General features: G+C 33.1%; 1 protein-coding gene across 11 annotated transcripts in view; it reads right to left on the bottom strand.

Moving 5' to 3' along the window:
* The window catches only part of LOC143225091 (uncharacterized), an 83,406-nt gene that overhangs the window by 38,897 nt on the left and 25,685 nt on the right, over window positions 1-18,824 (bottom strand). For all 11 annotated transcript variants that reach the window (XM_076453864.1, XM_076453865.1, XM_076453863.1 and 8 more), the window contains one exon: window positions 1,907-2,836. In XM_076453864.1, the coding sequence (XP_076309979.1) occupies window positions 1,907-2,836 (930 nt within the window). The remainder of the gene's footprint in view (window positions 1-1,906; window positions 2,837-18,824) is intronic.

Raw genomic sequence — 18,824 nt, 5'->3', positions numbered from 1 at the left:
CTTATTGTAGCTTTGTTCCTGGCACTCCAGTATATTAATTTGAATATCACTTAGTATGTTTCATACCATTAATTTCAAATTACCTGCAGTGTGAGAAAAGTTTCTATAGCTTCACCATTGGATTGCATATACCTAAGAATGATCACCAACTGATAAATGTGAGTAGAATATGGAATGGAATTTATAATTAACAAATAATACTTTGCATTTTTCATTTCATTCATTCATTTTGTTTTGACACTATCATTCATAACTTTCGAATTTATCACATACTGTGGATGACAAGTAGTTGATAAAACCAGATCCTTTATTTGCATATTTATATAGCATTGAAATAATATCCATTGTTAAAAGAGCATAATGTTCCTTTAAAAAGCCAATGTATACTTTAACAAATACTTTACTGACAGAATAACATGTTTTAGAGCTTCCTTTTGATATCCACTTTCAAATTCAAACTGTTTTTCTAATTCTGTATCTATGTGAATAACAAATGAGGATCTTGATATAAACATATTCACTGATGACATGATATCTCATGGCCACATAAATTATCATGTATATTTTTCCAATTCTTCTAATCAGAAGTCATAGTTAATTTATTTTACTGAATAATTTGCACAGATAACAACATATACAATAGTTCATTGCACTGAAACCTAGCCAGTCTCTTTTCATTTTTTCTCCATTTGTTTTCTAGCAATAAAATACACTTTCACATAACATTTTATTACCTTCCTTAACAGTTAGTTTTGAAGATTTTAATGAATCATACACAGATTAAAGGTTATTATACTAAAAAGTAATTTCAACTTTCATTTGTCATAATATATCTGACCACTAAGCTATACCTATTAACCACAATTTTCATTGTTCTTTATGCTTCGGTGTAAGCTATTTTCATAATTATCATTTGTATTTTTTGAAGCTAGACAAATGTTTATCCATAATCCTCTTTTGACAAATTGAACTTCTCTCGTTTGACTCTACATATAAAATTTACTAATTAATAATACAATAAATGTACCATTAAAGATTTAATTTTACAAACTGTTTACCTTCAGTTAATTCGTTATCTGTTACTATTAGTACTATTAATTTTTGAAACCCACAATTCACCTAATTCTTTTCATGGTAACACAGTCATAAGTTTAGGAAATTACTCAATATAAGGAGAATGCTGTTACTTTACAAAGGATTCTGGTTATTTAGAGAGTTGTGAATATAAATATCATATGACTTTTAATTACAATAAGTGCATAGTAATGCATGTAGAACATCTCAGAGTTGTGAGTTTAAATTTGTTGTGAAAAACTTTAACTGTTATGAAAGTAAAGAATTCTTATGTGCTGGTTGACAATCTTAGTCATCCGAGCAATGTGGTTTTGCTAGTGGCAGGGCATGTAGAATTTTACATTGTACTGATGAAAATGTTGAGTACAAGTATCATCAAGTTATACTGTCATTTGTTAAAATCCATTTGGAATTGCGTGTTAAATTTTGGGCTGCTTACCTTAAAAAGGACACTGAAGTAACAGTTTATTTTTCTAACAAAGTGGTTGGCCTCTGGAACAGATTGCTTTTAGCTGTGGTATATGCAGCTAATTTAAGAGAGGTGAAGGGAAATTATTTAAATATTTGAGTGATAGAGATTAGCTTTTAAGTGTTTTGAGTTTAGTATGGTGGATGGGATAGCTCAGAGAGACCAACAGGTCATCTGTTGTCCTTACATTATGTTTCCATGTATGTTTATGTGAATATAATAATATTTTAATCTATTAATTATTACAAAACACTTTTGTTTTTTCTGATCAAGTAAAATCTGCAAAAAACAAACATGTAGTACATTTAAACATAGGCCTATAATGGTAGAATCAATGAAATGTATAAATTATAAAATTCTCACCTCTTCTGGACTTGTCATTGTCAGTAATAAAAGATGCATTAGACATGTCAGGAAGCATTTCTGAATTTTTCCTCTTCTGAAGTTCCCGTTTTTTCACAGGATTTGCATAATTCATAACACTATTTGGTTTTAAAACTTCTTTCTTCTGTATTCTTTGGGAATTGTTGGGTTGTACTGCTATCCAAAATTTTTCTCCATTAATACAGTTTATTGGCTTGCTAACAGGAACAAGTAAAACAGCTGCACTTTCTTGTACTGACTGTCCCATATTAACAAGTCCACATCCTGAGGTGCTTCTTGCTATAACAGGAGTGACAATGGTAGGTTGCTGTGCAATAAAATTTGTACAACCAGAATATACTGATGACAACTGAATGGTACTTGGTAAAGTAACTGAGCTAACTACTGTGATGGGTTTTGGCAATAAAGGTTTTGGAGCATGCACAGTAGACTTTGATGACACAGTGAAAGTTTTTGGCTTTGTAACTGGCTGACTGGTTGAAAGTGCATTTTCTATGGGGTTTACTGATGTAAGTTTTGATGTTGATATATCATTTACAAATATTCTAGAATTGTTATAATGGTTCTGATTATGGGCAGGCTTGTATAACTGATCAGTACCAGAAACATTAGTAGTAACTTCTGAATGCTGTATGGTAGTTGGTGGTGATGTCAATATCTGTTTTCTTTCAGAAGCAGACCGAAATACATTTGAAGCCAAAGAGGAGCTTGAGACAGGAGTTGATGTAAATGTGTATAATAATGTCTCAGAGGCACTGCATGGTACTAAAGGTAGTACAGTTGTATTGTCATGATTTAAAGTAGATTTATCATCAAGTGCACAAGGAAAAGTTCCTTGTGAGTCACTCTCAGGAGATGCTAAAAGATTACACTGAGATGTCTGAGCTTTCATCTCTTTGACTATTTTGGCTGTGAAAAGAAAGACAAAAATTACTAATATTTTTCAATACATTAAGTGTTCTGAAATAATTTACAAGCATAAATACAAGAAATACAGGTAAATGAAAAACATTATTGCCAGAGACACAGTAAATACATTTAATATTTCCCATAAACAGTTTCATATAAAAATAAAAAGTTAAGATAAAATTTTCAATTTCTGCAGTTAAAATGTTATCAAGATATAGTTATAGTGATGTTCTGATATAGTATGCAGGAGGTGGTACGATAACATAGACACAAAACGAAAACACAACACTTGGATTTACAGACCTTACAAGGAAAGCACCAGGAAGCAGCACCTCCCATACTTTAATGCCAAAGGATGTTAGTCAATGTTTCAAAATAATCTTACTAGGAGCAAGAGATTAAACATGGTACGTTATTAGAATGTAAGTAACATCTCAGGTGACAGGTCAAATCCATAAGAGAGTAGGACAATGATTATATCTTAAGGCTAAGTAGTTCCTAGTAATTAGTATAAGGGACCATTGGGGTACTTTTAAAAAAAAAAACAAGGACTATTTGGCTTTTCATCTCATAGAATAAAACATGATTCATATCTTCTTTAGAAGAAGCATTCCCTTTAACCCTCCACTGTGTATTACAATATTTTACTTTGTTGTATTCAAAAGTTAATCAAGCAATCTTACTATCAATATACATTTATACAATTAGCATTAAAATTTACATTTTAGTTCAAAGTTTTAATACCTTTATTTCAAAAGAAACTTGAAAGAAAAAATCTTGAATTTTAGTCTAATGTACAACTTTAGTTAGTTACTTCACAAAGTTCAAATAGTTGGCCCTTTGTAACTTGAGAATAACTTGAATATACTAAATCTTCCATTTGTAGAAAGAATGTTAATTGGTCTGTTTACACATTCTACTTCATAGTTCCTTGATAGACTTTAGAAAAAACAAACTTCTTGGAACTCTTAATGGATGCCACACCCACTAACAAAGCATGCAGTTGTGACTTTATGGCCAATTATATTCAGTTGAGCTAGGTGTTTGTAACTAACAGAAAGCCACATTTAGAAATACTATTTCTAGAATTGGCTTGAAGAATTCCAAAGAGGACATGTCAAATGTTCTCAGAATTGTTGCTGCTTGTAACCTCATTATTTCTCATCTATAAATATGTTAGTTAGATAGACAATTAATCTTATTTAGGTCTTAGTTTTATACTTTTTTTAATTATGTTACTTATGTTTCAAAATGCATTTTAGAAAGATTTAATATATTGTTTTTAAAATACAAGCCATACTGCCTCCATTTATCAGGTTTAGTGTAGGAGGTAAATGTTTCAATGTTGTGATGACAGCAAGTCTTGCTTCCAAGGATATCTTGAGAATGCCTGTTGATATGTGTCACAAAAAGTAATAATGCTAATGGATAGGAAAGGAAAATAAAACATCAAAAATTCACTGCACAATAGGTTAATGATAATATTTGAAATATGCAGACTGAGTGTAAATAGCTACAATATACAAATAAATCTTGAACACAATCTTAGCAATTGCTGTGATGATGTATTATGAAAGCTCAGAGTTGTTTCAAGTACAGCTGAACTGTGTATCATTCTCCATATGAAAAGTATGCCAAATGAGTTCAAACCATAACAACAAAGTTAAGTGGAACAAAATCCAGAGACTTTTATCAATAAAAGAAGCTAGCCTTTCTGAAGTGTTTTTTAAAATCCATTTGAGAATGACAGTTAAAGCTTGTACACTGGTGATGGTAAAATCTGTCTTACAATCAGAGTAAATTAGCAAACTGGAAAACACAGAGAGAGAAACCTCCTGTGTTCTAGTTCTATTCAGTTCTTTAGTGTGTTTGTTATTGAATAAAACCTATAATATATATTTTCTATTTTTTACCTGTGAAGTTTGTTTATAAAGTAGAAAGATCTTAAAATAATAAATTAATATTTCTTGAGTATAAATTATGAATCAAAAGAAAACAAGAATTGTATATTTTTGTGTATATTTATGATTAATTTCTAATTTACTTTTTGCAAATTTACTAAAGTTTGAAAATATTTCAGTCTTAGGTATATTGTCATAAAAACACAAAATAAATCAGTTTAAGCATAGTTCATATATGTATAAGTTATGAGCTGAAAATTTAATTATACAATATTACACACACACACACATCTTTTTAAAGTTACCCTTAATCGAGCAACTCCAACACAACAAAACTAGCAGATGTACCTGGATCTCTTGCTGCATTTTTTTTTTGTTGTTGTTGGCCCAGTGAACACTGTAGCATGTGTGCATCATTCTTCACCATGTAAGCTTACCAAATGCAGATAATCTGCATAGATTTTATGTCCATGTTGTGTTTGTAATTAAAATCACTTTCATTTGGTGATGTCTTGTATTAAAAATTGAAATGACTGCCAAAATTGAGTAGCTTATCTGACTACTCATCCATTTAAATTTGATTTTTAGAAGAATCTTCATGGATTCCTCCTTCAAATGCCAATTAATTTGGTTCAGTCAGTTCCTTACAACAACCTGTGAATTCCAGACACAAGATGACAAATATTCTTTATATGTGTAGATGTGTTCAAAAACTTTTACTTTTATATTTATACTACTATAAATCAGCACTAGGTGCATGTGCTTTAGAAAACATACATTCCTGTACATCATGCCATTGGATATATACAAATTTCTTAATGCTACACATGTTTGAAGCTGTAATTACTCTTTTAAGATATTATATTATTCATTATTAGAATAAAATCTTACAAAACTATGTTGTGGCTGTTTTTATAGTTTTATGTTAGTGTAATGATATATCTCTTGCACTGTAAAATAATTTTACTTCAACCATTGTTTTATGTTGCTTATTGGCATAGTTATAGAATCTCACTCATGTTTGAGGATGTGTTCTGCCCCACCTTTTGCTTAAAAAGTCATGCACCAAAAAAATAAATTTAGTGTATGAAGTCAAAATTCTCATAGTGCAAAATCATGCACTAAAAACACATCTCATTTTTGTGAACCCATATGTTTTCTTTTTTAACTTTGTGAATCATCCTGATTTGATGTCATACAGTTCTTTTTTTCATACAAGTGCAGAAACTATTACTTAAAAATACATACTAAAATAAAACAAATAAAGTACACATTTAATCAACAAAATTTTACACTACAAAAATAACTATCAGTTAATTCATAAATGTCACATTCTTGATCTATCTTGTTCGGTAACTCATCAGCATGAAGACAATGCAATATTTTCACTTTTTATTTCTTAGAATCACAAACAGCTAAAAGACCAGACCTCTTAGAAGACATTTTAGTGATACTGACATTGATTCACAAAACATATTGCACAATAAACACAGATCACTTTTGTTAATACCTCAAAATTCCATGTTCACACATACAGCCACAGGACTAGATGATGATTGTTGTTCAGCATGCTACAGAATATTAACCCTTTGGATATGGATAGGGTTTCTGATTATTATTATTTTTAGTTATTCCAAAGAGTTTGTTTAGCTTTGAGCTGGTATGGTTCAGTGAGTTGAGGGTCTGGATTTGAATTCATTGTCAGCCTCAAATGGCATATTCTTTGTTTTTGAGCTATGGCAAAGGTAATAAGGCTATTTGCCATTTTTCTTCACGTTTGAACTGTTGACCAAATTAAACATAACTGGCTGGCAGTACTCACCAACAACTGTTGGGCTAATCTATGACATCATAAGATCCTTATGCCTGAAAAGGTAAAAGTGCCTAATAGCCCAAGAGGAGGACATACAATTCCTTATATGCAGAGAGAATCTTACATGTGATCTGATGTTGTCATTTTTTTTGTCCTGCTGTCTCTAAGGCCAAGTTTGTGGAAGATTAAGGGTAGACTAGTAAAAACTTAAAGACTATTTTTCCAGCAACTACCTTTGTTCAGACAGCTACTTATGAATATTCATCTTCTTTATTGGGAGAAACTAGTTCATCTAATTACCTGGACCCTCCATCTTTGCCAGACATTGCTGTACATGCGAAAAGATTGGCAGATCAATTGAGAGAGGGTGCTGCCATGTCTTTTTCCATCATCTGGCTTCCCCAAGTAGGGCAGCAGTAAGTCTTCAGATTTACAGTGCTAAAATCAATGGTTTGATTCCCCTTTGTGGATACAGCAGATAGTTCAATGTGGCTTTGCTATAAGAAAATGTACACACACCACCCATTGCCTCGAGAACCCTTATTTTGAGTCTCAAAAGTTTAGATCCTCTTCTTTCTATCTTGGACTCTAGACTTAATACCACTGTTCGTTTTAATCTTTCTGAATTTTCAAAATTAGTTTATCACTTACAATAGTTTTATATTTTTATCATCTTTGCAACTGTTGTCTGAGGCTTATTATAGATCCCCTGCCAAATTTTAGAGGATCTTTGTCATTAACTGATTTCAACTTTGGCCAAGTTACTGGTGCTCTGTTCTTGGTATCTTGGCTGAATTTTTTGAAGAAAGTTGCTGTACCATAGGGAGCTTGATTTTTTGTGTAATGACCTTAGAAATCTCAGAGAAGCTTCTTTTCTAAATCAGTCTACATTTGTTGGAATTCTAGTCTCCAGGGAATCTCAAGTGGATGTGGCCCACCTATGCTCTTCACTTTCTGTACTGGCTTTCCAATTGTCCTAAAGCTCTTCTCCAGGACAGCTTACTGCATCTCCCACTAAAGTTTCCAGACCTCCTACCTCAGCAACACAATCCATTAGAATACAAGGGCAATTCATATCTTACCTGGCAAGTGGGAATCATCCTACAGAGTAAAGCACAGAATTCAGCACTGGTGACTACCCTATGAGGCCAGGTCCTGTAAGGTCTTGTCTCTAAAGGTTTATATCAGTAAAGAAGACATTCACCATAGATCAGTAGGTCATTCAAGTTTTCAGGAGCAGAATGGTCACTTATCTCATGTCTCCTCTTTTTCATACCTGTTGATTTTCCACTCCCCAAGAACATGCTTACATCCAACTGTTGAACGTAAGCCATCCAGGATCTTTTGTACAAATAAGCCCTAGAGTGCATAACCTCCTCCCTCAGTTTTTTATTCTCAGCTGTTGGTAGTAGTGAAAAAGACTGGCAACTGGTGACCTGTGATCAACCTTTCTCATCTCAACTGCTTCCAACAGCCTCCTCAATTTATACTGGAGTCATTTCTTTCCATTTGGTGTCCCTATTCACTTGGACTATGGATGACTAAATTTGGCATCACAAATGCCTACCTTCATATTCCAATCATAAGGTTTAATCACCAAATCAAGAATTTCTTTACACAGGGCAGGGAGGATGTTTCCCTTTAAATTTAATCCTTTCCCTTCTTAATTTTTTTGCAAATTTGAGTTTTATTTCTAGACAATAAGTTTTGGTATGAAAGAGCTACATAAACTTAAAATGGTACCATTTTAGATATACTGTACAAAATATTGGAGTACATAACCAGATAATATTAAAACTAGATGCAGGAAAATAGCACAGGAATCATTAGTGTGTGTTAATCTCAACTTTACCATTAGACTCTTGGACCAACACCAACTGTGAAAGGAGTGCAAAGAATACATTCTATTTGTGTATACTGCCACAACTCAACCACCATCTCGGACTATTACAAGCTGTGGGATGAGGACAAAACAAGTTAGTGTTTATGCAAAAAAAATAGCATAATGTGTGTGTTTTCTTATAGCAAAGCCACATTGAGTCCACCGAGGGGAATCGAACCCCTGATTTCAGCGTTGTAAATTCAGAGACTTACCATTGTCCTGTTGGAGGACAACAGCATAATGATTGCAGTAAATGATTGCAGACAGTCAATGGGTCAACTCCAGTTCAAAAATAGATGGCACTGGGTATGTCTTCAGATCACCAATAAGAGGAGCATCCCAAATATCTTTGCCTCATGACGAGGAAGTAGAAAGTAAAAGTAACTCCTGTTCCTGCAACCCAGGTTGGCCACACGTACAAATCCAGTACACAACCAATACCAGGCAGCCTGAGAACATAATGTCTGGGCAATGATATCCAGGGAAAATGCAAATGCAGTGAGTAATTTCCAATTGAAAACCAGGTGATTTTGAGAATTTTTTCATTCAGCCCATGATAAGAGAAGGATCCCTACCAACCACATGTGAGAACTCGTGAGAGCCGTTTCTATGCTGATTCAACAAAAAACTACCCAGAATCTGATATCTGGCTCATAGCATGATGTGAAAAAGTGGTATGTTATAAGTACATGTATATGAGGGGTGACCTGTGCTACACAGACAGAGTCCCCACTTCCCACTGAATTGGCACCTTTTGTTCAGCCCTGGCTACTCTATCCCAATCTTTGAGTATTTTTCACATTCCACCATTCTAACAGATAGAAATTGGTAAGGGTCTCCCTTGCTCCATTTAAAGAAAAGGGAGTGAAGGAACTAGCAGTGGAGAGACCTGGAGAAATGTCTGTATCTTATTAGTCACTTCCCAGATAGGTCTTTTACTGCAGACAGTACCATGGATAATTATCTAAGCCTATTCGAAAAAGCCACCAAGCTCAGGGTGGAGAAGCAGGTAGAGCACCTACTGGTGCTGGCTTTTTTTTTGCAACAGTCCATGAAATAGGTGCAGTCTTGATTAGATGATAGACAAATATCAGAATATACCATGATCTGATCTCCCCAGCTCAACAGTGACAAACATGAAGCCAGGGCAGATGGTATGAGCACTTTTCATTATCCTAGCAAGATAAAGAATTTTTGGAAATAACTGTACACTAGGAGCCACCACCAGCAACTTGGTGGGATCCTGAAAGCAAATGTTATGAACATTGAGGAATGTATTCTCCCTCCAAAAATGGTTGGTTTATTGTAGGATGGTAAACACAAACAGGTAGTGACTCATGGGAGAATACACAGCCAAACAGTAAAGGAAATGGGTGAAGAAAAGTTATTCAAGATAGTTCATTTGCCAGCTGGAATGATCTTGTTTAATGACAAACAGAAATGAAAAGGAAAGGAATGAAAGGAGACAAATCTGAAGAAATAAAATACAGGCCATCTACAAGCAAGAACCACAAAGAAGAAGCAGACCAAAGTAAGAATGTAGCAGACTATATTAATAAAGGCAAAAGGAAATCTGTCTCAGGAAGAAAAGGAATCCCATGGAATGTTGAGTGGAAAAAGGAAACCCTAAAAGCTATAGGTACAAGCAAAGTAGCAATGATTTGCATGAACAAGATAAGAAAATTCCAACAGCTTAGAAGACTGTAATAGAAGGACAAAAGAGAGGAGGAGAAGGGTAGAGGTCTCCCCAAGAATTGACTGAAGACCAAAGGATGAAGGACTGGCTAGAAAAAATAAGAATTCAAGGATGATGGAAAGGGTACAGGTGAAGATGCTAGCATAAAGATGGAAATAATGGTGATCGTGAGTGAGAAGAAAGGGGAATATGACTGAAGAGAATGAGATGCAAGTTGTAGGCTACCAGTAGGTTGGAGTTGGCACACAAGAGTGTGAATTATGACACTGAGGTTCTGGTTGAGCACAGGATCATATGAATAGAGTCAATGGGTATAGAAAAACTGGAAAAAAGTGGAGAGAAATGAAGAAAAAATACATTGCAGTAATGAGCCAGCAAATAGGGATTGACAAGGCTGCCTGATAACAAGCAAGGCAGAGAGAGTTGAACCCTGTAGAAATGCCTGGAAAAGGGAAATGTCTAATAGTAGATCTATCAGGAGGAATTGGTGACTGACAGACCCACATCAAAAGCTACACACCCCATTTGAATAGAAGGACCATGTAGACTGATACCAGATGGGAAAGGATTACCAGCTAAGATGGAAAAGTTAAGTTGAAACTCACAAGCAGGTGTAAGAATGAGATCCTGTGAGAGAAGAAAACAAGAGATCTTGAAGCAACATAGTGGGTTAAGTTGTCAGGTTTCACAGAAAAGAGAACTAAGAATAAGCCATCCAGAGGATACCACCAAGAGAAAATGAAGAAAAGGTTTACTCATCAAGGCCAGAATACAAAAGAAAGGCCTAGAAAGGTGAGTGTGTATTATAACAAGTAATACACAAATTCCAGTGGAAGGAAGTGATAGCTAGAGCTGAGGGATGAAAAACAGATGATCAGAAGAGAAGAAGCACTTAAGTGAGAGGGAGGATACACAAAATGAGTGGAGTTCTCAAAGAAGCACAGCCAATGAAAATTTGGGGAGAAAAGGCATCATATGAGCAGAACACCATCCAGCCAAAAGGAACAGTCTGCAACCCAGTTTACAGTACCTGATAAAAGGAGTTGAAAAACTGACTCTAAAAACAGGTCCAAGAAGAAAGGTTCAGTGTTTGAAAGCAAGAGATTCTGGATCAGATCACTGATTAGCAGCTGAGGAAAATCTACAAAACTGTTGGAATAGAACTTCAAGAAATGAATCACTAGACAAAATAAGAACAGGATCATGCTCAACTGTCTACTTTAAGGTATAGTGCATGAACATGGAGAGAGGATTCATTTAGGGGCTTGAGCTGAATGGAAAATAAGATGGTTACAGGGATGCTCTCCAATAAGAGGGAGAAGTACATGTGATGAGGTGTAGGACCAGATTGAGTGGAGCTTATGGAACACAGATGGTGATAGGGAATAAATTCAACCATGAAGGGACAGGAGAACAACTAAGGTTAAAGAATCCTATGAAGCTTGTTTCTGATCTTGCAAGAGCAACCGAGGAGATGCATATGAATGTAATCTAAAGGAAAAGGTAGTTCCTATGAAGCTGTGGTCACACAAAATCAAATTTTACATGCAGAATAACTATGATAGATGTGAATCCCAATGATAGCAAAGTACACTGATCATAGGCAGTTGGGAGGAGGTTGATCCCAGCTAAGAATGAGCTGAAACCCTAACTACATAAAATTAGATACTGATTGAGAGTGAGGACTTACTGGAAGTGGTGACAAATACAGCCTTGAAGAGACAGGGGAACACAGATGGGAGTTGAAGGGGAAAAGGAAGCAATATAAAGGCTGAAGGAGAGAATTTATAAAAGCCTAAGGGTAGAAAGTAAAAACCTTGAAAGTGGATAAAATGCAGGACTGCTAATGTCTGAACTATGACAGTCAAGCACCCTTAGTACCCAACATTATGAAAACAGTATCAAAGTACTCCACAGGAATGACAATGGGTAGGAGAGGAAGGCAGGAATCAAATGACAGAAAACAAAAGAAGAAGAAAAAGAGGCACAGTACTTGAGGGTAGGGTTGGGGGTAGTGTAGAAAGTACTAATGAAATTAAATATAGATAACTGGCAACCTCAGCCTATGATTCAAACAAATTATGAAAACTATCAAACGCCAGGCCAAAGAAAAGGACTAGGCAAAGGGCCAACAAAATGGAAAAAAAAGAATTCAATTTGGGATGGGAAAGTACCTCCACTCAACAATTTTCAAAAACAAAGAGGCAACTTACCAGGAAAAGTAGAATTGGAATGGCCAGAGTGGAAAGTAAAAGGAATGAAAAACACCCATAAAATGCACTAAGGCATATTGGAGTCCCACAGACTTGAAATGTGGTGAAGAGAGGGAAAGAAGTGTGGTAAAAAGGATCAGAGAAAGACAGAAGTGTGAGGTACCAGATAGCAAAAATCAATGCTAAAAGTCTACTTCACCAAATGGCAAGGGTAATCTAAAATTTTGAATCTCTAAAGGGGATGCAGAATAATTGAGGAATAAGGATTAAAAACATAATGATGTTATTATACAGCAAAATCCTTCCACCAATCAGAGAGTAATACTGCTTCCTTACAAGACACCAGTAAGACTTGCCTAAAGGCTAGTGACATGTAAATCTCCAAGATAGCTTTCTGTGTGAGAAGGTACATACAACCTTGAAAAACTTATTTTAGCTCTTATGAGATATAAATAATTGCAGAATAGCCACTGGATTCTGACTAATAAATATCCAAACAATGCATAACTTAATACATAACATCTAATGTAGAAATAATAAATCTTATGTAACAAAACAAAGCAAAGCAAAAATCTTTTATTTATGCAAACAGCAATGCACTTTAAATATCTAACAGGTGTGAAAAATAAAAATGGACAAAAAGATCAGTGAAGAATATCAAAGAATTACAAAGTATGTAAATAATGAATACATGTACTTTTGTAGATTCAATGCTAAGAACACGCAAGAATCAAACCAATGGACATTAATATTTCACTAATTACTCAAACCAACACCTCAAAGATTAAACATAAATTTATTAAAACAGATCAAACAGACTAAATTCATAACAATGGTTTACAAGTTAAATTAACATTTCCAGATTAAGAATGCAAAACACATGCAATCTAATACACAAGTCACAATGCTAGCCTGAAATAAGTTTTCAAATGAGCACCTGACAAAATTTTCAACACTGAGAAATGGATAAGTAATAATAAAAAATTCCTACACTTTTTCTAACATATATAGTAAAAGATGGTAGCAAGAGAAAGCATTAATTTAATATTTCTGTCACTCTGCATTCAGTAAGTTTAGGTGCACATATACAAAAATGAAATATAATTTGTTACATGAGAGAATAATAAATAACAAAAGATACAATTCAAAAATACAAACACTTTTTTATACCAAATTCACTGTTGTTTTTGCTAATGTTACCAAAATTACCTGAAATAATAAAACTTAATATTTCACATACAAAAAAAGTAAACTCTATGTTTTGAAATTGGTTACTTGGTCAGGTACCAAAAATTTGTCCATTTATAGTACAAACCAACAAATGTCAAATACAATGTAGAGAAACAAAATATTATTCTTAAACTGCAAAAACAAAATACACAGTTTTATATAAATATGTCAATTTATATGGACTATTCTTTAACAAATAACTCGTAAATGTTGAATTTGAAACTTTACCACCTATGGTTTACACTAACATCAATACAGTATTATTACATGTGTAAAGAACAGACATAAAATTTCAGTTTGTTATTTTAATGCAATGTGACAAAATGGACTATCTGTATTCTGTCTATCCAGAAAATCAAATCCCCAGATTTTAGAATTGTAACTCCATAACTAACTCTCAATGTGATCCTGTCAATAATTATAAACAGGTTAACATTAACTCTTTCAGCACAGGCTTATTCCCAGGAACCAATGTTGCAACAATTTTGTACTTATTATAGTTTCTAGGATATAACATGAAAATTATTATTCATTTCTTTTCAGCATTTTATAAATAAGTAAGCATTACAATGATTTTGGATGCAAAATATCAGATGTTTTTATGAAGTTTCATGATTTAAGTAATTTTTTCTTATGCCATTTTTTTCTCTTGGAAAGTTGAACATGAAAATTAATTTTGATTTCAAGATTCAAAATACTTTTATGCATCAGAAAATTTTCAAATTTAACATTTGAAATCTTTATAACCTCCAGATAACTATAAAATGTTTATTAAGAAAAACTTTATAATTTATCTGTTATTTTTACTGTTGAATCTCTCTCTAAAAGGTTCAGTTGATTTATTTAACCACATAAATATCGTAAAAAATTAGGAAATAAATATGACTTATGTTTCTTTCCTTCTACAATGACTACATAACAGGTGAACCAAATAGCTTAAATCTCATAACATTAAACGTTTACATACATATTTATTATTTTTATTATAATGACCTTTTAGTCATATTTGGCTAACAATACAGAAGTTACAATTATGTGGTGCATTTGCACTTATGTTACTGTATCCAAGAATATACAACTGGTTTTTACAAAGTAACCTGTCTTGGCTGTGATTTAGTGGATTGGTACTCCATCAAATACAGTCTCATTACTTTTTACGATTAAGTTCTTATTTTCCTTAAAACACAGAACAGTAAATAAAGTATAGCAAACAATTATCTCTTCTAATTACAATTTTTTACTCATTTGATGCTTGCTATAGATTGTTAAGCCTCATCAAATTTCGCACATGGAAGATGTGAAAATGTTTTTAAGGTTTTATATGCATTTTGAAATAACAAAAAATCATGAATTACTATTTTGATATTGTAGAATTTCAGCACAATAATTTATCAAGTTTTGTAATTTGGCTGTATTTCAAATGGTTATTCATATCATATATAAATGTACATCACAGACCACTCCAAATACAGAAAGAAGTTAGAGAGGCCACTCTGTCTGATTTTATAATAAAGTTATCTCAAATAGAAAAGATGAGAGGTTCTTATTTTATATTCTAGTTTGTCAATATTGTTAAGTTGAGTTCCTAATTGGTGCATATTTGACACCACACACATCTAACTTGAACCAGTGCTGTATTCAACATACTGCATCACACAAAAAAATCAATATTTAGATATTTTTCAATACACACTTTTAAATTAATAAATTAAGTAATATATAATACAAAATTTGAATTATAATCTGTAGTGTGATACCAAACTTAATGATGTAAATCCATAAAATAGTAGTTAAATAAAATTTTAAATTTGAGTCAACAAATGTGATGACATGGCCTTTGATCCATGACCTGTCTGGAAAGGATTATATAGTGTTTTTCTCCATTACAGAGTTATGATGACTTCTTGGAGAAACTATCTACCAAGATTGTAGATGTGATATATGTTATTTTTACTGCAAAAACCAAATCAAATTCCTGAAAATATGCTAACTATTTCTGCAGTTATCATCTACAGTTACTTTTCCAAAACTATTCCTTCAGACTATAAAGGGCTCTTACTGGACAAATTTCAAAGCTGTTCTCCATCTTTTTGTTGTTTATTACCATGAAATGATGAAAGCCTTGAGTATTAGAAATTCTTTGTCATCAGAATTTGTGATGGCGAGAAAACCTAGCAGAGAAAATTATATATTTAAAAATGGCTGGTATGGGTAGAGAAAGCACTAGTAGAGGAGTGAACAATGTTTTGACCTTCTTCAGTCATTGTCAGGTTCAAAAAGACAGAAAGGGTTACTGATCGGTAGCTGACCACATGTTTGAAGGCAGTTGTGTAATTGAGTGTAGGAATGTAGAGAGCATGCTTAGATGTTGGATATATTTATTAATATAGGTATAAAGGTGTTCCTTTGTATTGGTTTATTTTGCACTTGAGTTGTATAGGTAAAGCTTCTTTAATTTTGCATTTGTTTATGTTTATTTCTCTATTTAGTATTTGAGTGTTTTCTATGGTTATGTTGTGTTTATTCGATTTGCAGTGTTTGAAAATGTGTGAAGATGACTTTCTATGTTGTTTGAATCTGGTTTCCATTTTTCTACTTGTTTCTCCAATATAGAAGTCATGGCAGTTATCACATTGTATTTTATAAACAGTGTTGGTGTGGTGTTTGTCAGTGTAGTTTTTACATAGTATAGACCTTAGTTTTGTACTTGGTTTTTGAATAAATTTGGTATTAACTGGAATGTCATATTTTGTTGCTAGTTTTGGCCAAATGTTGGTTATTTCTCTGTGAATGTTGGGAATATATGGTATGCAGCCGTATATGGTTTCGTGATTTTTTAAATCGTGGGGTATATTTATACTTTTGTTAGTTGATTTTGCTTCTTGTCTAGGTGTGTGCATATAATATTTTCTATGATTTCTGGAGGAAACTTGTTAATGTTGATGAAGTATTGTTTTATTTTGTCTAATTCATAGTTAATTTTATCTGGTGAGCATAGTTTTATGGCTGTGTTTATTTGGTTTCTTATTACGTTGAGTTTTTGTTTTGTTTCATGTGTTGAGTCCCAAGGAATATATAGTCCAGTATGGGTGATTTTTCAGTGGATTCCTGTTTTAAATTGTGTATCAGTTCTTGTAATTTTGAGATTAAGAAATGATATTTGATTGCTTTCTTCTGGTTCACATGTGAAGTTAATGTTGAGATGTATAGAGTTAATGTGATTGAAAAAATTAAGTATGTGTTCTGTAGATGTGAATCTAGCAATCGTGTCAATTGCATGTATTTCAACTTGTGTCATAAAAATATTGGCTAGAACTGGTGATACTGGATTGCCCATGCTTAGGCCATTTGTTTGTATATAGTTGTGGTTGTTGAACATGAAGTTTGTCTTCATCGTGGTGAATTCTACGAGGGTTGCTAATTGGTTGCTGGGAATGTCTATTGATGGGTTAATATCTCAGATATAGAGTTCTAAGGCTATCTTGCAGGCTCCAGTGACTGGGACTTCTGTAAAGAGGGATATGACATTGAAACTGGCCATTAAGGTTTTATCATTATGTTGATTAAGGTTAGATTTGAAATTAAAGGAGTCTTTGATGAATGAGCTGGCTGATATTACATACTTGGAAAATGCTTATGCTAGATATTTACCAAGATTGTAATTAAATGATTCACGTGTGGACATTACTGGTCGTAGTAATCTGGTTTATGAGGTTTGGGGATGCCGTATATTTGTGGTGTGCATGAGTCGGTCTCGCATAGGTAGTAATAAAGTGTTTTTGAAATTGTGTTGGCTTTTTTCATTTTTAGTAGTATTTTATTTAGTTGCATTTCATGTGTCATTGTAGGATTTGTGTGTATTAGTTTAAATTTGTTTTCTTGTCATCATGGATTATTTCATCACAGCGATTATACGAGAAGTGTAAGTCTTTGTGTTTTCTTTATGTATTAGTGCTTATCTATGTAACTATTATGTCTGAACTAACATACGTTACACCACTATTAACAGTACATGCTCATATGATCATAAAGAAACTAAGAAACTTAAACCAAAAATTATCAACAGATGAAATGACATCTATTTCATTCAACAATGTAGAAAGGAACAACTAACCCCTAACTTTGTAAAGGCAAAATTATCAATGTGCAAACAATATCTAAAATTTACAGAAAAAAACTACTTAAAGCCACGTTGAACATGAAATACTAAGAACTACATGACTTACAGAAACAAAAAATGAACCTAGATCATCAATTGGCATGCTGTATTAAACCAGAGATTTACGGACTTATACAACGAAACAACCAAATCAACACTAGGAATGACAGAGAGAAAAAGATCTGCCACAAAAAAAAAACTAGAGAAACTAAGATGCAAACAACATAAAATATACCAACACGACAAACCACTGACTAACCTCATTAACAGATCCTACTGACAATTAAACACAGATGAGATACATCTACTTAACAAAGGAATCAACTTCATAATAGCACCTAGGTACATCCCAACCTTAGAAACTAAAGCATATTTAGAAGACCTAGCCAGGAGACTTGTGATACTTTCCACAAAAAAGAAAAACAATAAAAAAATAACCAACAGAAAGAAGACAACTTTAACAATTCTATTGACATACAACAGTCAAACTTCCCAGGAAAAATTAAAAATGTATATCTTCCAGAAACACCCAAAAACAACATCCTAAATGATGTTTTCAAAGAATTTTCTCAAAAAACCATCAAAATAATTTCACAAAACAGAAAACTAAAAAACAACCTTACAAAAATGAGACACTAATTCCATTAAAAACCTAAAACAAAACAAAAACATTAAAATATTGAAAGCAGATAAAGAAGAAACTAGTCATAATGAACACGAATGAATACATCCAAGAAATGAAAAACATTCTACCATTCACAAACAAATTTCAACCAATACATACAAATTCAACAATGACACACGAAATGCAATTAAACAAAATACTACTAAAAATAATAAAAGTCAACACAATTTCAAAAACACTTTATTCCTACCTTTGCAAGACCGACTCAAGCACACCACAAATATAAGGCATCCCTACATTTCATAAACCAGATTGTCCACTACGACCAACAATGTCCACATATGAATTATTTAATTACAATCTTGGTAAATACATAGCATGGGCATTCTACAAATATGTAACATTAGCCAGCTCATTCATCAAAGACTCCTTTAATTTCAAATCTAACCTTAATCAACTTAATCATAAA

Source organism: Tachypleus tridentatus, chromosome 9, assembly GCF_004210375.1.
Source record: "Tachypleus tridentatus isolate NWPU-2018 chromosome 9, ASM421037v1, whole genome shotgun sequence".
In the NCBI taxonomy this organism is placed as follows: domain Eukaryota; kingdom Metazoa; phylum Arthropoda; class Merostomata; order Xiphosura; family Limulidae; genus Tachypleus; species Tachypleus tridentatus.
The sequence above is the reverse complement of the archived record's forward strand: the minus strand, read 5'-3'. Positions and strand labels throughout refer to the sequence as shown.